The sequence below is a fragment of the Talpa europaea genome (assembly GCF_964194135.1).
Source record: "Talpa europaea genome assembly, chromosome: 7".
Classification (NCBI taxonomy): Eukaryota; Metazoa; Chordata; class Mammalia; order Eulipotyphla; family Talpidae; genus Talpa; species Talpa europaea.
The window spans coordinates 1,117,663-1,139,404 of record NC_140074.1 but is presented as its reverse complement, the minus strand read 5'-3'; the positions used below and the strand labels follow the sequence as shown (position 1 = coordinate 1,139,404).

Below are 21,742 nucleotides of genomic sequence, written 5' to 3'. Positions count from 1 at the left end.
CCCAGCTGTGCGCGCCCCCCACACCCTCGCCAGTCCCGCCCCGCCCAGGCAGCTGTGAGCCGGGGCCCCGAACCATTGCCTCTGCGGCCGTCCGTGCCGAGGACGTGGTTTCTGGCGCACGGAGGCCTCCCTGGAGTCGGCTGCCGTGATTTTATGACCACCCCACACCTCCACCGCGGCCCCGGGCGGCTGGGCTCTCACTCCCCGGTGGAGGGGCCTGTGTGCGGGGGCCCAGCGTCTGCCGCCCTCCTCTGGGTCACATCTTCGCGCTGCTGGCCGGACGGTCGGCTGCCTTGCCGCGCCGGCCGTTGGAGCAGGAAGCAGGGCCAGGCCACGGTGGTGGTGCCTCGGAGGGGAACCCCAGGCGCCTGGGCCTGGCCCTCCACAGGGCGCTGTGGCTGGCAGGTGGGAGCGGGGGCATGGAGTCCCTGCGGAGCCCTGACAACCCTCTCTGCCCTCTCTTGCAGACTTCTCCACCCAGGTGAACTCCTCGTCCCTCAACTCCCCCTCTGGCCGGGGCTCCATGGCCGCCCCCTCGCTGCACCCCTCTCTGGGGCCCGGCCTCGGCGCCCCCCTGGGCTCCCCAGGACAGCTGCACTCGCCCATGAGCACGCTGAGCTCCCCCATCAACGGCATGGGCCCGCCTTTCTCGGTCATCAGCGCCCCCGTGGGCCCCCACTCCATGTCGGTGCCCACCACACCCACGCTGGGCTTTGGCACCGGCAGCCCCCAGGTAAGTGCCAGTGGCTGCGGCCCCCCTCGTGGCTGCCGCTGCCAGTGGGCTGGGCCGTGCTGACCTTACTCCTTTCCTCTCTGGGCCTCTGCCTCCGACAGGCAGCCCGCCTGGGAGTGCGCCCAGGGCTGGCTGGCTCCTGGGCCCGGGGCTGCCAAGCGCGTCGGCCAGCCTCCCCCAGTGGCCCTCCTGGGTGCGGACTCCCCCTTCCTCATGCCTGAGCTCTGTGTGCCCCCAGCTGCCCCTTCTTGGGCCCACCCTCACCCTCTGGGCTTTGCCAGGTGGCCTCAGTGTCCCTGGGCCCAGACCCTGCAGGGACGCCAGGGCCAGTGCCATGCAGACCAATGCCCTGGGGCACAGGGGGCCAGGCCTCTGCCCTGCAGTGCTGGGCCTGGAGTCTCTAACACCTTGGTGCCGCCCTCCTCCCCCCACCCTCTGCCCTGGGCTGTGTCTGGCTCAGGAGGGCCAGGGCCTGGCTCCCCCTCCCCTGAGCACCTCAGGTCAGAAACCCATGGAGGTGCCCCGATTCCCAGGCACCCTAGGCTGTGAGGTTCGCCAGGCCAGGCCGCCCCCTCCTGCCCCGTGGTTCCGGCGGGTCTCGCTAAAATGGCCTGAACCCCAGTTAAGGCTCCTTCTCCCCAGGACACCAATGTCCCTCCTGAAATGGGTGGCTCTGCTGGCCACCCTGGCCTCCAGGTCTGGGCTGTCCCGCAAGAGGAGGGCCCCGAGGTGGAGGGTGTGAGCGCCGTCTCCATGGGCCCCGGGTGCCCCCGGGGGGGGACGGCGCTGGCCCGTGTCGCTGCCTGGCTCCCTGGAGCCCTTCTTCCTGGTCTCTCTCACTGGCCCTCCTGGGGCAGCTGGGGCAGCCCTCTGTGCTGCGGTGCATGGGAGCGTGGCCTGAGCTCGGACAGGCCTGCGTGCTCCTTCTCACATCACCAGGCGTCCAGAGGCAGGCAAAGGCCAGGCGCTGGCACGAGGGCAGCGTGGCCATGGTATTTTTAGCATGGCTGCCCGAACCCCATTCTTGCCGGCTGTAGCAAGCCATAGGGCGAGTGCCCCCGGCCCCGGAGCCAGGGCAGAGGTGGCCCCAGTGGGCCCCAATGGCCTTGGGCACTGTTAGCCTGGGAGTCGGGGCCAGTTGCGGGTCACAGGGTCCTGTCCTCTGTGCACAGTGAGCTCCTGGCCCATGGGGGTACTTGTGAGTGGGGGTCACAGGTCCCTGGGGCTCATGAGGGCGTCAGGGCACGCGTCGGGGCTTCAGGGGGCGGGGCTGCGGGTGGGGAGCACCCCGTGAGTCCCAGCTGTCTTGCTGCTCGGCCACTGCGTGTGTCTGGTGTCTCGGCCAGTTGGCGGGGGTGACTGCCCGGTCCGTGGCCTGCCTGCCCGCGTGCTGGGCCTCCCTGGAGCCCCGGCCCCCGCCCCCGCAGTTCCTTCCCCAGGAGCTCAGTTCAGTTTCTGGACTTCAGCAGTTTGTCTTGGAAACCTGGGGTTCCCCATATTCCTGGGAGTGTGGGTGGAGTTCGAGGGGGGCCTGCCCCCGCCCACTGCCCCAAAACCACAACCACGAAGTCGTAGCTGCCGGAACCAGCGAGGCCGTCTGACTTCTGCTCTGTGGGCGGCCTGGCGCTGGGACGCCGCCCGCAGAGCCCACGGCCGGAGAGCGGCCTTGGCCCTGTCCACCCGGCTGGCCCCCTCCGCCGGGAAGCGGACCCCCAGGCCTGGCAGAGCCTGGCTGGATGACCGTGCCCGAGACCCCCAGTGCAGGGCCCCGGGGACACGCTGGCGTGTCTGAGGCCGCCTGCCGCGGGGCCGCCATGTGAGCGCCTCGGCGTCTGAACCTGGCCCAGCCTCGCCTCCCGGTGTGGGGCCTCCCAGCCCCGGGGCCACCCGTGTGTCCGTGAGGAGGGACGCCCGCGGGAGGCGCTGCAGGGGGGCCCTCGAGGCCAAGGGTGTGCTCTCTGGGCACAGCGGCCCCTCGCAGGGCCTGGCCGTGTGGCTGGGCTCCCTCCCTGGGCCGGCAGCGGGGCCTGCGGGGCTCGGGAAGGAAGGGCAGGGTGGGGTGTAGCACGGGGTGCGGGAGCCCGGGTGGGGCCTTGGTGAGGTGGTGGCCATTTCAGCAAGTCCCGGAGGCTCTGGTGGGAACTGAAATAAATGCCGAGGATACAAAAGAGGAAATGGGAGGGGGCGCCCACCCCATGCCTCTCCCGGGCCTGCAGGGAGCCCTCAGCCCCCAGCGAGGGCCCATCAGACCTGGTCTCCCTGGAGACGGCGTGTGCAGGCGGGGCTGTGGGCCCCTAGAGGGAGGCAGCCGGTGGAGGGTCCCCCCGTGCTTAGTTCCGGGAGCCGTGAACCTGGGCACTGGGAAACTGCGGTGGTGGCCGTGCCGGGACATCTGAGGGGCACGGAGCAGAGGGCTGCCCTGGCCAGCGGCGAGGGTGGGGCTGCAGCCCAGCCTGCATCTTCCCACACTGCAGGGCCCCCTGAGCTTCCCAGAGCTCCCCGCTGACCGCTGTGTCCTGGGAATCTGTGCGCGAGGCCTGGAGGGCACGGGTGGCTGCCCGCCTGCCTGCAGCCCCCATGGACCTCTGAGCACCTGCTCCGGGCTATGGCCTCAGTTTACCTAGGCCAGGTACCAGTTGCCAGGGCCTGCACTTGGGCCACTGGGGGCAGGACAGGCGGCCCCGCCCGCACCTAGTTGGGGGCCACCCGAGAGGAAGTGCTAAAGAGGAAATGTCCGAGCCCTCTCCCTGGCGCTGCCAGGTGGCCCGAGCGAGGCTCCTGCAGCTGGGCCCGTCACGCCCACTCCCCCACCCGCCGCTGCACTGATTTCTGCCCCATCTTCCAACAGCCCCTTGGTCCCCCCAACTCCCAGGGTGGCTGCCCGGGAGGCCCCGCCCAGGAGGCCCGGTGCTCTCAGGCAGCACTGGCTCTGTCTGTGCTGCCCGCAGACGGGGCTCAGCCCCAGGGCTGGGGCGCTCCGCTGAGTCCTAGTGAGAGGAGGAGGCAGAGCTGGATCCTGGGGTGCGTGCTGGCTGCCCTCCTACCCCTCTCGCCACACTGGCCCGCATGCTCTGCGGCAGGTGTGATGGGCAGGGTCACTGGGCAGTCCCTTGCCGTCAGGCCTGTTTCCTTCTGTAGCCCATGGGGTTGCCTCAGGACCCCGAGCCTCAGTGTCCCAGCTAGGAAGTGGAGAGCAGCGTCCCCAGAGTGCTGTGGGGTGCCCCACTGTGCGGAGCAGCCCGTGGGCTCCCACAGATCTGGGTAACTCCTGCACCCACAGACAGTGCACGGGGCTGACCCATGACAGGGTGCTGTGTGGACACCCTGTCGCCCCATCCCGGCCACTGTGTCCTGACCACCCCAGTGATGGGGGCTGGTCCCCTGCAGCCCCCTCGGGTTCTGGTATCCTCAGGCACGCGCCCCCCCCACCTCCCCACGGGCAGAGAAGGCCCTGGAAGTGGCCAGAGGCCAGAGCGGAAGAGCCACTGCAGGAGGAGCTGGTGAGGGAGGCTGTGGGGGTTTCTGCTCGGTCTCCTTGGGGCAGCAGGCTCTTCCCGTCCTGAGGGCTGGGGGTGGGAGTGGGGGCCTGCCGAGGGGGAGGGAGGCGCTCAGTGCTGCGGTTGGGACTGCAGGGCCAGCGCAGCTGCTGCGCCCGTCCCACCACGTCGTCCTCCGTCCTCGTCCTCCGCAGATTCCGCCTTTGTCAGCGGCTTTCAGAGGTGGAGGGGCTGGGGGAAGGGGTGGGCCCCCCCACCGGGGTCCTGGGCTCCCGCAGACAGGCTGGCTGGTGGGATGCGGTGGGAAGCTCCTCCGGGCCGGGTGACAGGAGAGCTGGGTGGACCCAGCGGAACCAAAACTGCTGTGTCATTGCGGCTGCGGCAGCTGTTGCCAGGGCGACGGTGAGTTCCCACGCTTCCTCCTGGCGCAGCAGAGGAGCAGCCCGGGCCGGGCAGAGGGATGTGGCCCCGGCCCCGCCCATCCCTCCTGCCTCGTGACCTGAGACCCCGACTCGGCCCATGGAGGCCCCTGCAATGTGGCCCGGTGGGCACCCTCACCCCACAGTCCCCCCTCCGTGAGCAGACCTGAGCCCCGACTGTGGGCTGGGGTCCCCAAGTGCCTGCCTCACGGGAGCGGTCACTTGCTCATGCCACCCTGCCCGGGGAGTGCCGGCCGGGCCAGGAGCCCTGTCACTTCTGTGGGCGAGGGTGGGGGCCAGAGCCCGGCTGTGGGGTCCTCTTCCCAGACCCAGGTTTGGCCGTGGGAGGGCGAGGCCCCAGGCCGGGCAGAGGGACTGGACCTGCGGCTCCCCAGGGTGGGCATGGTCCGCTGCGCCCCAGTGTGTCTTGTAGGATGGGGTGCAGCAGCCCTACCTGCTGCAGGCGCAGGCAGCCACCCACGGTGACCCCAGTGTCCCCCCCCCCAGCTCAGCTCCCCCATGAACCCCGTCAGTAGCAGCGAGGACATCAAGCCCCCGCTGGGCCTCAACGGCGTCCTCAAAGTCCCGGCCCACCCCTCAGGGAACATGGCGTCCTTCACCAAGCACATCTGTGCCATCTGCGGGGACCGCTCCTCAGGTAGGTGGCTGCCGGGGGCCCGGGCCTGCGGGGGGCGGGGGCCAGCGCTCACGCCCGCCCCCCGCAGGCAAGCACTACGGGGTGTACAGCTGCGAGGGCTGCAAGGGCTTCTTCAAGCGGACGGTGCGCAAGGACCTGACCTACACCTGCCGGGACAACAAGGACTGTCTGATCGACAAGCGGCAGCGCAACCGCTGCCAGTACTGCCGCTACCAGAAGTGCCTGGCCATGGGCATGAAGCGGGAAGGTGGGCGTGGGCCGGGCGCGGGTGGAAGGTGGGCGGGCCGGGGCGGTCGGGAGGTGGGCCCGGGCGTGGGTGCGGGCCGGAAGTGGGTGTTGGCCGGGCGCAGGCGGGAGGTGGGCGGGCGCCCCAGGGAGCCCCTCATCCCCAGCACCAGGTCCAGCCTGCCCTCGGCAGCTGTGTGCCCTCCGGTGCTTTGCCCGCTTCCAGTGCCGGGTGCCCGCCCCTGCAGAGATGGCAGCCGCGTCCTGTGCCCCAGGTTCCTGAGGCTGTGGTGCGGGAGGCCCCGGGCAGGGCTCTCGAGGCCACACGGCCCAACTGGGCTGCTGCTGAGGACGGTTCCTGACTTCTCTCTTGAGGCTGACGGGCCCCCCTGGAGCCAGGCGGAATGCCCACCCCTGCCCCAGCCAGGCGTGGTCTCAGCAGATTTGACTAAGCGTGTGCCGCACACCACGCTCTGGGGCAGTGGCGGGCCCAGCGCAGGGGGCCCAGGGTGGGCTGGGGGCCGGGCTGACATGAGGTTGGCGTGGCTGGAGCCCGGCAGAGCCCGCCCTGGGGTGCTAGGGTTTGTCCCCACTGTCCAGCGCCGTCCACGAGGGTTGGCAAGGGTGCCCGTCCTTGCCTCCCTGTACGCCGTTTCCTCCCGCCCCAAGAGGAGCCTAGACACCTCCGGCCACGTCAGGCCGTGCACAGCAGTGCTTGAGGCACAGGCCTCGGCCTTGGCGACTAGGCCCTGTGACAGCCGGTGGCCCGGAAGGTCACCGCAAGGTGGCTGAGATTCTCCAGCTGTCCAGCGTCCCTGGGCCGAGCTCGTGGCCCCTACTTGAGCGTGACGTCCTCCCAGCCCCTGCCGTCTGTGCCTGTCCCCCCCACCTGCACACTCCCGCCTTCATCCCGCTTGGACAGACCCTGCCTCCTGGGTCACCCCATACTCTGCTCCTTCCCAGGACCCCACGTGTCTAGTGTGTACACCGCTCCCTCTGGCGATGACGGGGTCCCTGTGCTGGGGCCCCTCCAAGGACCACCCTCTGCGGCCGCAGCTTCACCCCCACTCACTGCCCCGCACTGCCTCTGCCCACTGGTTCTTGTTGGGAAACCCAGGCCTCAGCTGAGACCAGGCCCTGGTAGGGAGGGGGAGCGCGGGGGGGCGGGGTAGGGGGCTCATGGTGGCCCGTCCAGCAGCTGGCGCCACACCTGGCAGAGGCCGGTGGGTCTGGGGAACGTGCTCATCTTGGCGTTCTCGTGTGGTAGAGAAATCTGATGCTCGGGGCGATTTCCCGAGAGAGCTGCCTGGACCCTGATTTACGGGCTGTGAGACCCTGGCAGGACCCGCTGCCCTCCGCCGCCTCTGGGATTCCTGCTCGCGGACGGCGCGTGCCTCCTTCAGGGCACCCTGCCCCGCAGACACCGCGTGAGACTGGACTCTCGGGCCGGTGGTGGGCAGAGCCGCAGCCAGGCATCAGCCTGGCTGGTGCAGCCCTTCCCACGGGAGGAGTGGCCATGGCCCCACTGCGGCCTGGGTGCGGGCCTTTCAGGTGCTCCCGTAGAGGGAGTGCCCCGCCCCTACCGATTAGCTGCCTGCAGCCCCTCCTCTCCCGCACTGCCAGGACCAGCCCCCGCGAGGAGGGTGGATTCAGGCAGCATGGCAGTGGGCGGTGGGGCCAGCTATGCCAGCCCAGGCTCCTGGGTGAGCTGCTCGCCCTCCTGGGAGTGGGAGCCGTGCCTGTGACTGGCGGGCGGGCCTCAGTGCCTGGTGCTGCTCCGCCCTCTGCCGGACTGATCACCGGACTGGGCGGCTGCTGACTCGGCGGGCGGCACCGCAGGCCGCGGGCTGGCCTGGGAGCCCAGGGGCGCGCTGGCTTGGGCGGGTGGGCCCACCTGCGCCGGGACGATAGCATCTGTGCTGGGCAGCGCGGGTGGCGTGCACAGGCCGCCATGGACTTGCTCCACAGCATTCCGGGAGGCCGACCCGCCCAGGGGGAGATGCCGTGGCCCTCGCCAGGCTGCGCCCGGGCCTGTCCGCCGAGCCGCTGTGGCTGGGCTGGGCCCCCGGGCACTCAGTCTGATGGGGGGGGGCAGGAACCACCTGGTGGGGAGACCCAGACCCCAGCGGGGCGACACCGGCCCAGGCAGGAGGGCACCCTCTGCGTGTCTGCTTCCCTCCTCCCCCAGGAAGCTTTTCCCCACTTCCTTCCTGCTCCCTGGACCCCACATGCCCGTCTCACGACCGGAGGATGATGGTATGGGCGCGGGGGTGCCTGTGCACAGCCTTGCGTGGCCCCGGTGCTCCCGTAGAGAGGTCCAGGCGCCACCTGCCGGCACTGGCACGTGACTGTCCCTGTTGCGCCTCGGTGTCCCTGTGTGTTCAGTGGGGCCCAGGGCTGGGTGCCCCCGAGGGCCTGGTGGAGGAAGGAGGCAGGGACAGCCCCGTGGCGCTGGTGGGGGTGGAGAGGGGAAGCCAGTGTGTGCACATGTGACTGCATGTGTGTGACTGTGTGCACGTGTGACCACGTGTGACTGCATGGATGTGACAGTGTGTGTGTGTGACCATGTACGTGTGTATGGCTGCATGAGTTCACACGTGTGCGGGGCTGTGTGCACGTGGGGCGGCCGTGTGCACACGTGGGGTTGTGTGCATGTGCGTGTGGACACGCGTGTGGCTGGTGAGCTGGGGTGTGTGCGCCCGTGTGGGTCACACTATGAGGGGGGGTGCAGGTGTGCGTACAGGGGTCTGTGTGTGCAGCGTATGTGTGAGTGTGTGTGCACACCTGGTCCTGGGTGGAGAGACAGCTCTGGAGAGGCCTTTGCTCAGGCGTGACGTGGACAGGACGCCGCCTCTGGGTCTCCCTCGCAGGCTTGGGAATAGGCGTTCGGGAAAGTCCAGCCTCATGCCCCAGGTCCTGCCCTGGGTTGCTCGTGGGGCAGGGGGCCCAGCTGGCTGGGCCATCGCTGCCCACGCCTGGCCACGTGTCTCCTGAGGAGGGGCCCGGTCATGCTGGGCGTTGCGGCCCCTCCTGGCAGGGGTCTTCCCAGCCTCCCTGGCAGCAGGCCCTCCTCCACCTCAGAGGGTGACGAGGCCTTCTCGGCGACGCCTCCCCAGGGCCCTCGGCAGCGGAACCTCAGGGAGACCACGCTGGTGGGCAGGGAGCCCCGTCCCTCTGCCTCGCCGCCGTCTGTGAGCGGTCTTGTGACGCTCACAGTGACGCTGCGCTGTGCTGCCGGCCCTTCCCGGCGTCAGAGTGCTTCCCACGGTCCTCACAGGCAGGGCCGCGTGGGGGCGGGGGCAGGTGCCGAGGCTGTGAGCATTTTCCGGGCTCTTCCTCGTGGACCCGCGGGCCGTCGGGTCTTACCCCCGTCCAGGACGGAGGAGACTGGGTGGAGGCTGGAGGGACGGCAGCCTCTGGGCACCCCGGCCGTCCGCCCCGAACCTGCTGTCCTGAGCTCAGCCACGCCCCTTGGGCACCCTGGACCTCTAGTTTCCCCACCTGGTAACGTGGTCGAGCCACACTGTGTCACTGAGCTGAGTCCAGAGGACAGAGCTTGGGGACCCCCTTGGGTCTCAGGTACATGGACCCACTGGGGCTCGGAGTCCCCGCTGGCTGCCTCCCGGTGTGGCCTGTGGGCTGTGGCAGAGGCTGGCCAGGAGGGCAGAGCCCGCCTCCCGCAGTCCTCACTCAGCCCCACCCGCCACCAGGCTTCCCAGAAGAGCCGGCTTGCGGCAGGCACACGGGCCTCTGCCTGCGCCCGGCAGCTGTGTTGAGGGTGCTGCGTGGCCTCGCGTGCCTCGCCACATGGACAGGGAGGTGCTTCGGGCCTTGGGGGACGCAGGCATGCTGTCGGGGGCCCACAGCCCTCCCTGTGGTCCCGGTCCCGGGGGCAGCCCCTCTTGGCCCTGGCTTCTTCCTGTGCCAACTCTTCTGCTCTTCCAGGGGTTCCTGGTGCCCCCTAGGGAGGAGAGGGCACATGGGGGTCCGCCGGGGAGCTGCAGGTGCTGTGGGGCCGTGGGCAGAGTCCCAGCGGCTCTGCCTGTGTCATCTCGGGCCTGCTGGGTGACTGACTGAGGAAGGGGCCTGAGGTCCGTGGGTGCCCAACTGGGGCGCTGCCAGCCCTGGCCTCCTCGGGGGATTCCCTCTCTGCTGCCTCCCTGTTGCCTCCCCCCTGGATGCTAGAGCCCAGGCCACCCCCACCTGCCCTGCGCGCTTCCCCTCACCCCTGGTCCCTGCCCACGTGCTGGCCTGGACATCCGGCTCGTGACCAGGTTAGACCTCCAGCTTGTGCCCCCACCCCAACTGTGGTCCCTGCACAGCTGTCCAGGGCCCTAATGCCCCCCACGGCCCCCCATACGTACATCTCTGCTCGGGTGCTGGGCCTTTGCACGTGCTTCTCCTGGGCTTGGCCTGTCATCTCCATTTTACCTGCTGCCGTGGGCCCTCCACCTCTGAGAAGCCTTCCTGGCTTTGCTGAGTATAGGCCCCGTCAAGGCCCTTCCCACTTGGTGCTGGGATCCCTGCTGGGCTCAGCTCCCCAGAGCCCGGCCCTACCCGCTGGGGCCACTGGGCAGGTCCCGGTGCGCACATTAGTGGCGTGAATGAACGAGCGAACGAACGGGTGGAGGAGGTGCTCCGAGGCTGGGGCCGGGCGACATGCTATGGGGGGCGCTGTCCGGCAGCTGGCCCTGGCGCCCTCGGCCACTAGCTGACCTGCCCCTGGCGCCCCAGCCGTGCAGGAGGAGCGGCAGCGAGGCAAGGACCGCAACGAGAACGAGGTGGAGTCCACCAGCAGCGCCAACGAGGACATGCCCGTGGAGAAGATTCTGGAGGCTGAGCTGGCCGTGGAGCCCAAGACCGAGACGTACGTGGAGGCCAACATGGGGTTGAACCCCAGCTCGGTGAGTGGCCCCCCAGCGGCAAGTGCCTGACTGCCTGGCCGGAGAGCCCATGGCCACGGCCCTGGGGCAGCAGCCGGGCCGGGGCGAGGTCAGGACCGGCATGTGCCCTGTGCTTCCTGGTGTCTGGTCAGCGCCCAGCTGGCCTCGGGGTGCCCATGCCTGGCCCAGGTGTGTGCACAGCGTCCGTCTAGGTCTTACCTGCACCTCCTGTGCTGCTCCAGGCTGGAACCAGAGTCCTGGGCTGGCCCAGGGCCCTCGCGCCACCTGGCTGGTCACCCGCTTCTCCCTCCGTGGTCCTCCCAACTCCCAGGGGCCCAGACACTGACCGCCCCTCTGGGCTAGACACACCAGCCTGTTCCTCCCCCAGCCCCAGGGCCTTTGCACGTGTTCCTCCTGCTGAGTCCTCCTCAGGCTCAGCCTCCTCCGCGGTGTCACTTCACAGGGGAGCCCTGTTGTCTTCTTGGCTGATCCCCCGACTCTGGCAGCCCTGCCTGGGGAGGGGTGTGGGCTTGGACCCAGAGGCAGGCACCTGGTGGACGGGCCCCGCTGTCCTCTCCAGGGTGGGGATGACTGCTTGCCCAGGTGTGAGGGGCAGCTCTTCAGATGTCCCAGGCCGGATACGGTCACTTCATCTGAGTGGGGGACTCAGCAGTGGAGCACCCCACAGAGGCCACACAGCGGGGAGCCCCCGGCCCCAGCCCTGCAGTTCTGCATAGGCACCTCACCCTGTCCTCAAGTCCCGTGTCCTGTCTGCCTGGTCCGTGTGCAGCTGGACATGTGACCGGGTGTCCACCTGCGGCGTCCTCACCTGGCCTGCAGCGACTCAGGGTGATAGCTGTCCCGTCTGCTCTGGGCCCTGGGCCGGCTTTCGGGAGCACCCGCCGGGTAGCTTCTGGAATAGGGTTTTCTGTGTCTTGTGTACAAGCTCAGGCCCTCGAGGGTCTGTGATCTGAGCCCCCCATCTCAGCCAGGAGGTGCAAAGGGTGATTGGAGAGCCCTCTTCTGGCCAGAGCTTTCCAGAAGGGCCCCGTCTGTCGGTGTGCCTGGGCCTGCCCTCCTGCACCTTCCCCTCCAGGCCCTGCAGGCCAGGCGCCTGCTTCCGGGCGCCGTGGGCACTGGAGCTTACCGGGTCACCGTGGAGGGGCCTCCTGTGCCTCACGAAAGACCCTGCCCTGCGGTCATGTCACCCCAGCTCTTGGGGGGACCCTGAGCCACAGGCAGGGCTCCCTCGGAGGCTCAGGGAGGAGCCCATCCTGGCTTCCAGGTCCCGGCTCCCCCTTCCCAGGCTGGGGCCCCTCCCCCAGCTTCCACCCCGCACCGGTGCCTGCAGCCCCCGCCCCGCCTCCCCGGCACACCTCCCCCCGCCGCGAAGCCCCCCCGCACCCCAGGGCACCATCGTGGGTTCGGGGTGAGGACAGGCATCTGGGGGTCCGTCCGGGGCGGGCTGTGCTCTCTGCTCACCTCGTCTCCCCCCAGCCCAACGACCCCGTCACCAACATCTGCCAGGCGGCGGACAAACAGCTCTTCACGCTGGTGGAGTGGGCCAAGCGCGTCCCGCACTTCTCGGAGCTGCCACTGGACGACCAGGTCATCCTGCTGCGGGCAGGTAAGTGCTGGCAGGGAGGCCGGGCGGACCTCCCTTGCCTCGCTTGGGGCGGGCTCCGAGTCCAGGTCCTTCTCTCTGCCCCCAGCTCTGGATGCCTGAGAAGCCGGGCTAGGTGGGCGCTGCCCAAGTGTCAGCCTTTGGGTCTGGGCCAGGGGCGCGCCTCCAGGATGGCGGCCAGGGTTTCTGGGGCAGGATGAGGCTCTGCTGGGGGCCAGGCTTCTGTCCAACCTTAGCGGGGGCTGGAGCATCGCGGCCCCGCAGGCCATCAGCCTGCACGTGCCCAGGCCCACCCCGCACAGCAGCCCTGGCTGACCCCAGCGGGACCCACGGTGGGTGAGGCCAGCCCAGCCCAGAGCCTGCGGCGCCTGGAGAGGGCAGTGGGCCCGAGGAAGGAGGCAGCTGGGTGAGCCCGGTGGGGCCAGCTCTGCCCCCGCGAGCTCCATCCTGGGCCCTTGCTCAGCTGGCAGGTGTCCCCTGGGGGCGAGGAGAGCTCTGCTCTGGCCAGGCGCGCACCCCAGAACTCTGGACCCCCCAGAGGGCTCTGTGCGACTTGGGCATCTCCTTACCCCCTGGGCCTCAGTTTCCCCTGCTTCGTGGGAGGCTAGTCGGGGTCGAGGGGGTTTCGGTGCAGACTGGCAGCGGTGCAGGCACGGGTTCTATGTGCCCGGAAGCCACCTCCCGCCTGCCTTCTCCTCTCGGCCTTCCGGGGCCTCGGACCGTGCTGGGCAGCTTGGATGCCCGTGTCCTGTCACCACCTTCCCTGGTGCCCGCGTGGCCGTGGCTCCCCCACCTGCAGGGCTCTTTGGGCAGCACTGGGTGCCCCGCGGGTGCAGCGCCCCAAGTGCCCATCAGGCCTTTGTGTGGTGGTGAAAGGCATTTCCCAGACGCGTGCTCGGCCCTCTCCTCTGAGGTGCCCGGGGCTGGGGCTCCCGGGACCCACCTTGGTGACCCCGGCGTGGGTGCCATGGGGGAGGCGGGGGCCTGGAGACAGCAAGTGACCAGCACCCTCCCCGCCCCAGGCTGGAACGAGCTGCTCATCGCCTCCTTCTCGCACCGCTCCATCTCTGTGAAGGACGGCATCCTGCTGGCCACCGGGCTGCACGTGCACCGCAACAGCGCGCACAGCGCTGGGGTGGGCGCCATCTTCGACAGGTGGGGCTGCAGGCGTCGGCACAGGGGCCGGGCCGGGGAGCTGCCCGGGGGGTCTCCATGGCCCCCGCCACTCAGCTCCTTCCTTCGGGGTCCCCAACCCCGTGTGGAGGGCTGTTGGCACTTGTTGACAGCGCCCAGCTCTCCCTGGGCCGCTGCTCCCCTCTTCCGCCCTGGGGCGGCCGAGGGTGACTGTCCCCATCCCCGCCGTGCCCCCAAACCGCGGGCCGTGGCTGTCTCCCGCCCATCCAGGGCCAGCCTGGTCTGGCCACCCTGAGGGTCCCAGGCCTGGGCCTCCCGGGAGCCGTGAGTGGGAGGGGGTCCTGGGCCTGCGTGGAGGTGAGCGGACCCCCGTCAGCCACAGGCACAGATGGGGGGCCACACTGCCCTGTGGGGTGGATCAGCCCCGTACCCGGCCACGGTCCCGGGGCCCGCTGCTAGGGAGGAGTGTGAAGACAGCAGGTCCCGGGAAGGCCCAGCCCTTGCTGGCCCCCAACGTGCAGAGAACAGGGGGCGCCAGCGTCTTCCCTCCATTGCCCACAGCAGGAGCCCCGATGTGGTGGGCACCCGCGTGCCCTCCCTCCGGCCTGTCCTCCAGGCTCCCCACTCCCTCTGCCTGCAGACCCTCAGCTGCCCGGGGCCAAGGGAGCCGCTCCTGAGGGTGCAGGCCCAGGCCGTGGCTCTCCCCTTGCTTCCCCGTACCCACCCCGCCGCCGCTCCAGCTTTGGGCAGCAAGAGCAGGACACGCGGGCGGGGCGGGGCCTTGGAGGGGCTTGGCCCTGGCTCTGCTGCACCGGCCCCCGTCGTCCGCGTGTCTCCCTGGCGCACGCGCTCGGGGCGGGGAGCAGAGCAGAGCAGAGCAGCCCCCTCGGCTGGGCAGCACTGGCCTGGGGGGGGCAGCGAGTCCAGTCCTCGCTGCCTCGGGCCCAGCCGGCTGGGTCCCCCGGCCGCGGGCATCTGCGGGCCCTCCGTGCGGGCTTCGGCTGACCGGGGCGGGGCTGTCGCGCAGGGTGCTGACGGAGCTGGTGTCCAAGATGCGGGACATGCAGATGGACAAGACGGAGCTGGGCTGCCTGCGGGCCATCGTCCTCTTCAACCCCGGTACGGCCTTCCTGCTGCGGCCGCCACGCCCCGGCCCCGCGCCCCCGCCTGCTGACGAGGAAGCGCCCGGCCAGTGAGGACGGGGCCAGGCGGCTCCTGCGGCGTGGCCTCTGCGGGCAGCAGGCTCCCTGGGTGGGGGCGTCCTGAATGGCCGGCGGGGCCGCACCCCAGCCTGGTGCCACATCCGGGCTCCAGAGAGAGGGACTCTGCTCGCGGGCCAGCGCGAAGGCCTGGAGCCTGGGCGGTGCAGGAGCGTGCCCGGAGGCTCCCCCCTGCGGGGCCCAGGCTGGGTGCTGGCGGCACCCCTGCTCCCTGCACTCCCATTCCAGCCTCTGGCGTCTTTCCCAGAAAAGCCTCGAAGGTGTTTCTTCTTCACCCAACAAATGCAGAGGCAGAGCTTGCGTGCTGGGCACCCTGCCCAGCCTGGGGGGTCCACTAGGGAGCACCAGGTTAGGCCCGCTCAGCGCCTGGGTCTGCGGGCGAGGCCGCAGGCTGGTGTGGGAGAGCCTGGCCTTGGGGGAGGACCTCCTGGAGGCGTCGTGGTGGGAGAGGGCCTTGAGAGGGCCTGGCTTTATCTTGGGGCCACAGCAGTCCTGCGGGGGAGTGGGCAAGGGAGCTGGGGTGGGCGGGGGCAGAGGGGCCGTTTGGGACACGCTGGGCTTCTGAGGGGTGAGGTGTGTGCCGGGGGAACTGGGGAGGTGGGCCCAGGTTTGCACGAGCCCCTGCCTTCCAGCCCGAGCCTCTGCCTTCCAGCAGCTCCCAAGCTGAGGTGCCCAGCAGGGTGGTGTTATCACCCAGCTGCCGCCCAGGCTGGTGCTTGGGCCCATGATCCTACAGCAAAGGCGCCCTGGAGCCTCGGGTGCTGGCCCTGGCCCCCCGGGAATGGGCCTCCAGAGACAAGGGGTACATGGAGCTGGGGTATCTCGGGGCCTGGGGAGCCGGGCCGCAGGGGTGACCAGGTGACGCACTTGGCACATTCCTGCTGATCGCTGTGTCCAGAGGGGAGGGCGGGCAGCAGGACACCCTGGCTCAGGGTCAAAGGTGACCTGGCCTCAGAACTGCCCCCTGAACCCCGTGGGCTGAGTGGCTGCTGGCCGGCTCTGCCCACACACGGGGTGGGCCACACTCGGCTGGGTCCAGACCCCGGGCCTTGTGACCCCAAGTGGGTGCAGGGCGGGGCTGCCAGGGACTTGCCCAGCGTGGGCCCCTGGGCTGGGGAGACCTGGAGTGCCCTTGTTCATCAGCCCCACCCCTGGTCCCTTGGTGACCCGGGTTCCAGGCATCTGTCCACAGGCCGAGCCCCTCCAGAATGGGCTCCTCGGCGTGGTCTGGCTGCTTCCAGGGAGAGGGCTCAGAGGGGCTGAGACCCCGCCTGGTCCGCGAAGCCCGCTGCTTTGCCTCCCTGGAGCTGTGGTGGCCGGGAGGGCGCCGCAGGCGGCCACACAGGACGAGGTCGGTGTGTGAGGTCGTGTGGCCAGCAGGCGGCAGGACCAGGACCGGGGTGCAGGGTGGCCTCTTGGGGGCAGACCCCCCAGCACACTCCCCAGTGCGCGACTCTGACCAGCGGCTCCTTCTCCCTCCCAGACTCCAAGGGGCTGTCCAACCCTGCCGAGGTGGAGGCGCTGCGGGAGAAGGTCTACGCGTCCCTGGAGGCCTACTGCAAACACAAGTACCCCGAGCAGCCGGGCAGGTGAGCCTGGGGCTGCCTCCTGGGCACTGCCCGTCCCCCCCAACCCCTGGCACGGCAGGGACAATCCCGGGAGAGCAGCCTGGAAGCCCCTGCTGCAGCTGCCCTGAGCGGGGGGGTTGGGGGGTGCCCCCACACCTCCCCGGGCTCTCCAGCGGGTGGGCTCAGCTCCAGCGCTGGCACACAGTAGGCGCTTGTCTGCAGAGACTGATGGCGTGCCCCATCCCTGCCCCTGCAGAGGGCAGCCCTCCACGCAGTCCTAGCCACCTGGACGCCGGCACGCAGTGGGTGCTTTATACACATGTGCTGGCTGTGCAGAGATTGCCTCTCGCCCCCCCAGTTCTGGGCCCCAGAAGGGCCTCATCCTGGGCGCCCGGCAGGTGGCCAGAGGAGGGGACCACACCGGCTCAGTGGCGTTTCAAGTCGGGCCTGGATTCTGTTCCAGGCTTCCTCCCAGAGGGCCTCTCCCGGGGGGAGTGGATGGGCCCCCAGGCCCCCAGGCCCAGCACGCACACGGTTAACTGGTTACTCTCCCGCTCCCGGCCCCCATCTGGTTTGGTTTAGGGGAGGGGGGCCACTTGTTTTTCCTGGCTTCCTGCCGCGCCCCCATCTCGCCAGCTCAGCAGAAAACCGTGTTCTCTGGCCCCGCTCCAGCCAACCGCGGGGCTTCCCCTGAAATAAAGACATTGTTAATAATTAATGAGGCCCCGCAGTGGGTGGAGGCCCCCGGCAGCATGTGGCTGGGGCAGTGCAGATGTGGGGGCTCCGGGACAGCCGGCCCCCACCCCGCACCTTCCTCACGCAGCCCGGTGGCTGTGCCTGGAGTCCTCCAGAGCCCCCAGACCTCTCTCTTCCACCCCCCACCCAGTCCCCTGCCCAGAAACTCCCGGAGTGGAGGGCAGGGACCGAGGAGCCCCCGTCCCTCCCTCCTGCCCGCCCTGGACCCCAGAGCCTGTGACCCACCCGGGGAGCTGTCTCTGGGGAGGTGTGGGCGCTGGCACAGGGCCTGTGCAGCGGCCCTGCTCCTCCACTGGGGCGGCCCCGCCTTTGCCTTCTGACTGAGGCAGGGGCGCTGCAGGACCCGCTCTCCCCGCCTCAGTCCTGCGGTGGCTGCTCCTGGCCACGGGGTTCTCAGGCTGCGCCCCCCAGTCCGCTATCTCAGCGGACCCCCCATCCAGGGGCAGCTTTCGGGGACTGTGACACCCTCCTGCCTCCGGGTGTCCTGTCTGCTGCTCTGCGGGAGGCTCAGCTCAGGAGGGGGTGCGAGGGTGCACGCCCTGGGGTGGGGGCGGGGGGGGCGCCGGCATGTAGTCCCCAAAACTAGGGGGCGGGGGGCCCCGGGGTGTAGTCCCCAGAACTCGGGTCAGGGCGGGGGCAGCCTGTCCTCACGAGAGCCCCCCACAGGTTCGCCAAGCTGCTGCTGCGCCTGCCGGCCCTGCGCTCCATCGGCCTCAAGTGCCTGGAGCACCTGTTCTTCTTCAAGCTGATCGGGGACACGCCCATCGACACCTTTCTCATGGAGATGCTGGAGGCCCCCCACCAGATGACTTAGGCGGGTCCTTCGCACCTGCGCCCCGCCGCTCAGCGTGCTCAGTGGGGCCCGCCGCCCCGCAGGGCTTGCAGGGACCGGGGGCGCAGCCTACGCCGCTCGGCCGCCACGGCCACCCCCACCACCGCCGCCCAGCCGGGGCATGGCTTTCCGGGCAGCCGCTGGAGAGGGCGGAACTGGCGGCCGCGGCTCGTCTCCGCGCAGACGGGAAGGCGGCCTGTTGCGGTCGCGAGTCTTATCTCTGTCTCGGGGCTCCCCCGCGAGGCCGGCTCCTGTGTGGAGGGACCCAGCTTTACCTCCGCTCAGGGCCGCGGCCACCCGGCACCAGGCGGGCGCCGAGCGGGGCCGGCAGGACACCCGTCCCCAGGAAGACCAGAGGCCCCCTGGGCCAGGGCTCTCCTGCCCCCATGTGGAGGGCGGGCGCCCCTCTTTCCAAAGATGACTCGTGACCTTGCCAGTCGGGCAGAAGTTGACCTCGGTGTGGGGTTTTGGGGCCACCCCGAGGCTCCAGGGACGGGGCCTCCACCCCCTTGATTTCTCTGCGTGCTGGTGTCCTCTGTCCCGCGCATCCTGCCCAGCCCAGCAGCAGCAGACCGGCCGCCGGCTTCTCCCACCCGCCCTCCCCGGTGCGGGGAGGAGCAGCCTGGCCCGCGTTGCCCGTTCGCGGCTGTGTCCGCAGGGGCGGGGCAGGAGGGGCTGCTGGCCGCTTCCAGGCTGTGCACGCTGGGGGGACCAGGGCAGGGGCGCAACAGCAGGAGGGGCGTCCGGGGCTCCCCATAGCCAGTCCCCTTCTCTGGCTGACTGTTCTAGAAGACTCTTGGAATCAGAACTTGGGTGCCTGGGAGGGCATCTGGGCCTGGGTGTGCGCGCCCCTCAGGCACAGCCCCCCACTGGGCGTGAGAGCCCCTCCAGCTCCTGCTCGGGCAGCGTCCCGGCAGCGTGCCCCAGCGCGGAGGCGACGGCTCTGGGTGGGGGGCTCTCAGGGTGAACTGGCCTCTTTTGCACTGTAACACGCTCTTTTTGGCCGACCTCACGCCCAGGCGCCCCCAGCATCTGTGAGCGGGGTGGATGTGGGGAGGGTCCCGCCCGGGCTGGCGTGGGTGGGCCGAGGGGAGGCGGGCTCTGGTGGGGAGCAGGCGCCCTGCTGTGCTTCCAGGATGCTGGTGGTGCGGGCAGAGGTGGTCCGAGGTCCCAGGGTGTCTGTCCGCCCCGCCTCCTGAGTGGCCCCCACCACCGCCCTGCCCCCTCACCCACCACCTGGCAGAGACGGGCAGGCCAGGACCTGCCCAGCGCACCCTCCCAGACTCTCCCTCAACATCTGGGCCACCTCGAGATGTCCTGAGTGACACAGGCATGCTTGGGAGACCCCCCCAGTGTCCCCCAGCTGCGGGAACCTTGCTGGCTGCCCCACCCTGACACCCGGTGCCTTCTGCAGCCACATGCGCCCGCTTGTCAGCTCTCTGCACCCCGTGTTCCAGCTCTGCCCCTGCGCCCCTCAGGAACTGGCGGCCCCAGGGGGCAAAGTGCAGGTGGGGTCTCTTGGGGGGCCTGGCACCATGAAGCACTGAGACCCAGGCCACCGCCTCGGAAGTCAGGGAGCCTTCCCTGGCCGCCCAGCCCGCAGCTGCCGGACCGGCCCTCCCCGTCCCACCGGCCGCGTCTCCCCGTGACGTCACACGTGCCGTCGGGTGGGAAGGTGGGCGCTCGGCCCCGGCCATGAGGCGGAACCTTTACCCAGACCTTTGAGAGTATTACCTATCTGGTTCAATTAAGGTGATTTTCTGTAATTGTTATTTTGGTGGGACAGTCTTTAATTTTCTAAAGACAGCGCTAACATCAGTTCGTTGGCCACTGTGCGCCTGTCCCCGCCACCCGTCCTGGCCCGGGGTGGCCGCTGTGGCGGCCCCAGCCCCGCAGCCTCCCCTCCAGCTCGGACGTCAGCGGGGCCCCGAAGCCCGGTATCCGGATGGTGACCCGCTGGGTGTCCGCAAGGCGGGTGGCCTGCCCGGGAGGCCTGCAGCCGCTGGCCCTTCTCTCCAGGGAGACGTCCGGCGCCCGCGGCGTTCCTCGTGACGTTTCCAGAGGATCCGGCCGGTGGCAGTCCCCGGGAGCGCCAGAGCCCTGTCCTCCCCGGGCCCGAGAAAGGAGCGTGCCGCGGCGGCTGGCGGCTGGCAGTGAACAGTGCCCCGTTGCAGATCGGCGGTGCCCGCCCTGTGGGCGTGTGCGGGGGCGTCTGCCCGGGGGCCATGTGGCCATTGCCACGCGCCGTGTCCTGCCACCGTCCCGTCTGGTTTTGATCAAGACGTTACCCCTGTTTTCCTGCAAATTTGCTTCGTGCAAGCAAGTACATAAGGACCCTCCTTTGGTGAAATCGGGTTTGAATGGATATCGCAAGGCGAGGGGAGACGCATCTATTTTGAGATGCTCGGAGTGGGTGTCAGCAGCCCCCCGGCCTCAGGTGGGGCGCGGAGCTGGCCCTCAGAGACCACAGACGCAGAGAGAAGAGAAAATGTCTAAGGCATCGGGAAAGGTAAAAAAATCTATTTTTGTACAAATGTAATTTTATCCCTCATGCACCGGGGCGCGTGGCGGGGAGGGCGGTTCTGCTCTGCCCGGAGAGCCGAGGGAAGGCCTGGTCAGGACGTGGCCAAGCAGAGCCGCCCCAGCCGGGGCCGCCAAGGCTTCCTCCCCCGCACGGCCCGCGCCCTGCTCCGCTCCGTCGTCGTGGCCGGCGGCCGTGGCTGGCTCCTGCGGACTGTCTGGTGCCGGGGTGCGAGGACCCGGCGTGGACTCGTGGAAGAGCAATAGGAAAACGTGAGGCGAAACCAGCGAAATAGGAGCGTTTAAAAATATATCACCGTTCAGTTCTCGATTGTTCTGCGGGGTCTTCCTGTTTGTGCCTGGAAGTCGGCGACACCGTGGGGCCCGCCTGCCCTGTTTGCGTGCTCCCCGCGAGCCCCTCAGGGCTGGGGCCGCCCTCCGCACCCGCAGGCACCGGGCTGCCCAGGCCCAGCCCTGCATCCACATGCCCGTGGTGCTTCCTGAAACCCCTGTGCACCTCCATCTGACTGGGCACCCTCTGGGGGAGGCCCTTGGGCAGTCCAGAGCGGGGAGCGGCACCTGGAGGTGGTCCTCCTGAGGAGGGGTCTTAGCGACTGGCCATGCCCAAGGGGCACCCCTTGCCCCCCACATGGCTCCACACCAGGCAGTGGGGTGCACATGCCGTTCAGGCCCACAGTCTCGGTGCTTGCACACCCACGCACACCCAGTACATGTCTCCCTGGGACTGGACGATGGGCTGAAGGGCCTCAGGCCCGGGGGTGTGGAAGACTGAGCGGGGCGCCCGTCTCCCCTCCAGGACTCTGCTGGGGCGGTGGGGGTCGTCCGCAAGCTCCTCCGGGACAGAAGTGATGCCTGCCGCTGGGCCGGGGCCACCACCTTGCACGCTGGAGTGGGCTGGCTTCCTGGAGGAGGAGGAGGCCCAGGGGAGCCGGGGGCCGCTGAGGGGTGCGCCGCTGCCTGCCCTCCGCCGTCATGGCTGTGTGTCCTGGTGTACGCCCTTCCTTGGCCTGGGGCCCGGTGAATTCTCCCTGCTGAGGGGCTTTGTCTTGCCCCAGCCACTGCCAGCGCCACCTGGGGGCCCTCAGATAGGGGCAGGTCCCAGCTCCGGGGTGGGGAAGCAGCAGGGGCAGCGGGAGGACTTGGGGGGCCGTGTGAAGCTGAGCCCGTCTCCGGGATGGGCCCATCTGTCCCAGCCTGGATGGACGCGGCCTCGCCAGCCCCGCCCCGGCGGCCTGCTGCCTGTGGACACCGCCGCCCTCCCGCCCCTCGGAGGCCGGCCCGCCGCAGAGGCCTCGCAGGCTTGGAGCGCCCGACTGGGCCAGCATCTAATCGGGCCACGTTCGCTTGCCCTTCAGCCGAACCCAGAGTAGGGTGGGAGGGGCTGCAGAGCCCACCCCGGGGCTCCATGGGCCCCAGGTAACCTGGGCTGCGGAGGCCGTGCTGCCCCTGCCTGCCCAGAGCCTCAGCCCCGGGCCGAGGTGCGGGCGGCACTGCCCCCTGCTGGCGGCACGGGGTATGGCCCGTCTGTCGCTAGGGGTGCGCCGCAGCTCCTGCCCCCGGCCCCTGCGTGTGGGAGCGCGGGCTTTGCAGAATCCTGGCATCCAGGCGCATTCCATCCAAAGGGGGCGGAGCTGGCACCCGCGCCTATAGAT

The 21,742-nt window shown here is 69.8% G+C and overlaps 1 protein-coding gene across 1 annotated transcript; it reads left to right on the top strand.

Annotated features, from left to right (window-relative positions):
* Nucleotides 1–508: 508 nt before the first annotated feature.
* RXRA (retinoid X receptor alpha) lies at nt 509–17,531 on the top strand (the record flags this gene model as incomplete). The annotated part of the gene is made up of 9 exons (XM_084238806.1): nt 509–733; nt 5,157–5,307; nt 5,375–5,554; nt 10,267–10,436; nt 11,913–12,042; nt 13,062–13,194; nt 14,201–14,292; nt 15,877–15,982; nt 17,384–17,531. Exons 1-9 carry the CDS (start codon nt 524–526, stop codon nt 17,529–17,531), a joined length of 1,320 nt encoding a protein of 439 aa, XP_084094932.1. The 5' UTR covers nt 509–523.
* Between the last annotated feature and the right edge of the window lie 4,211 nt (nt 17,532–21,742).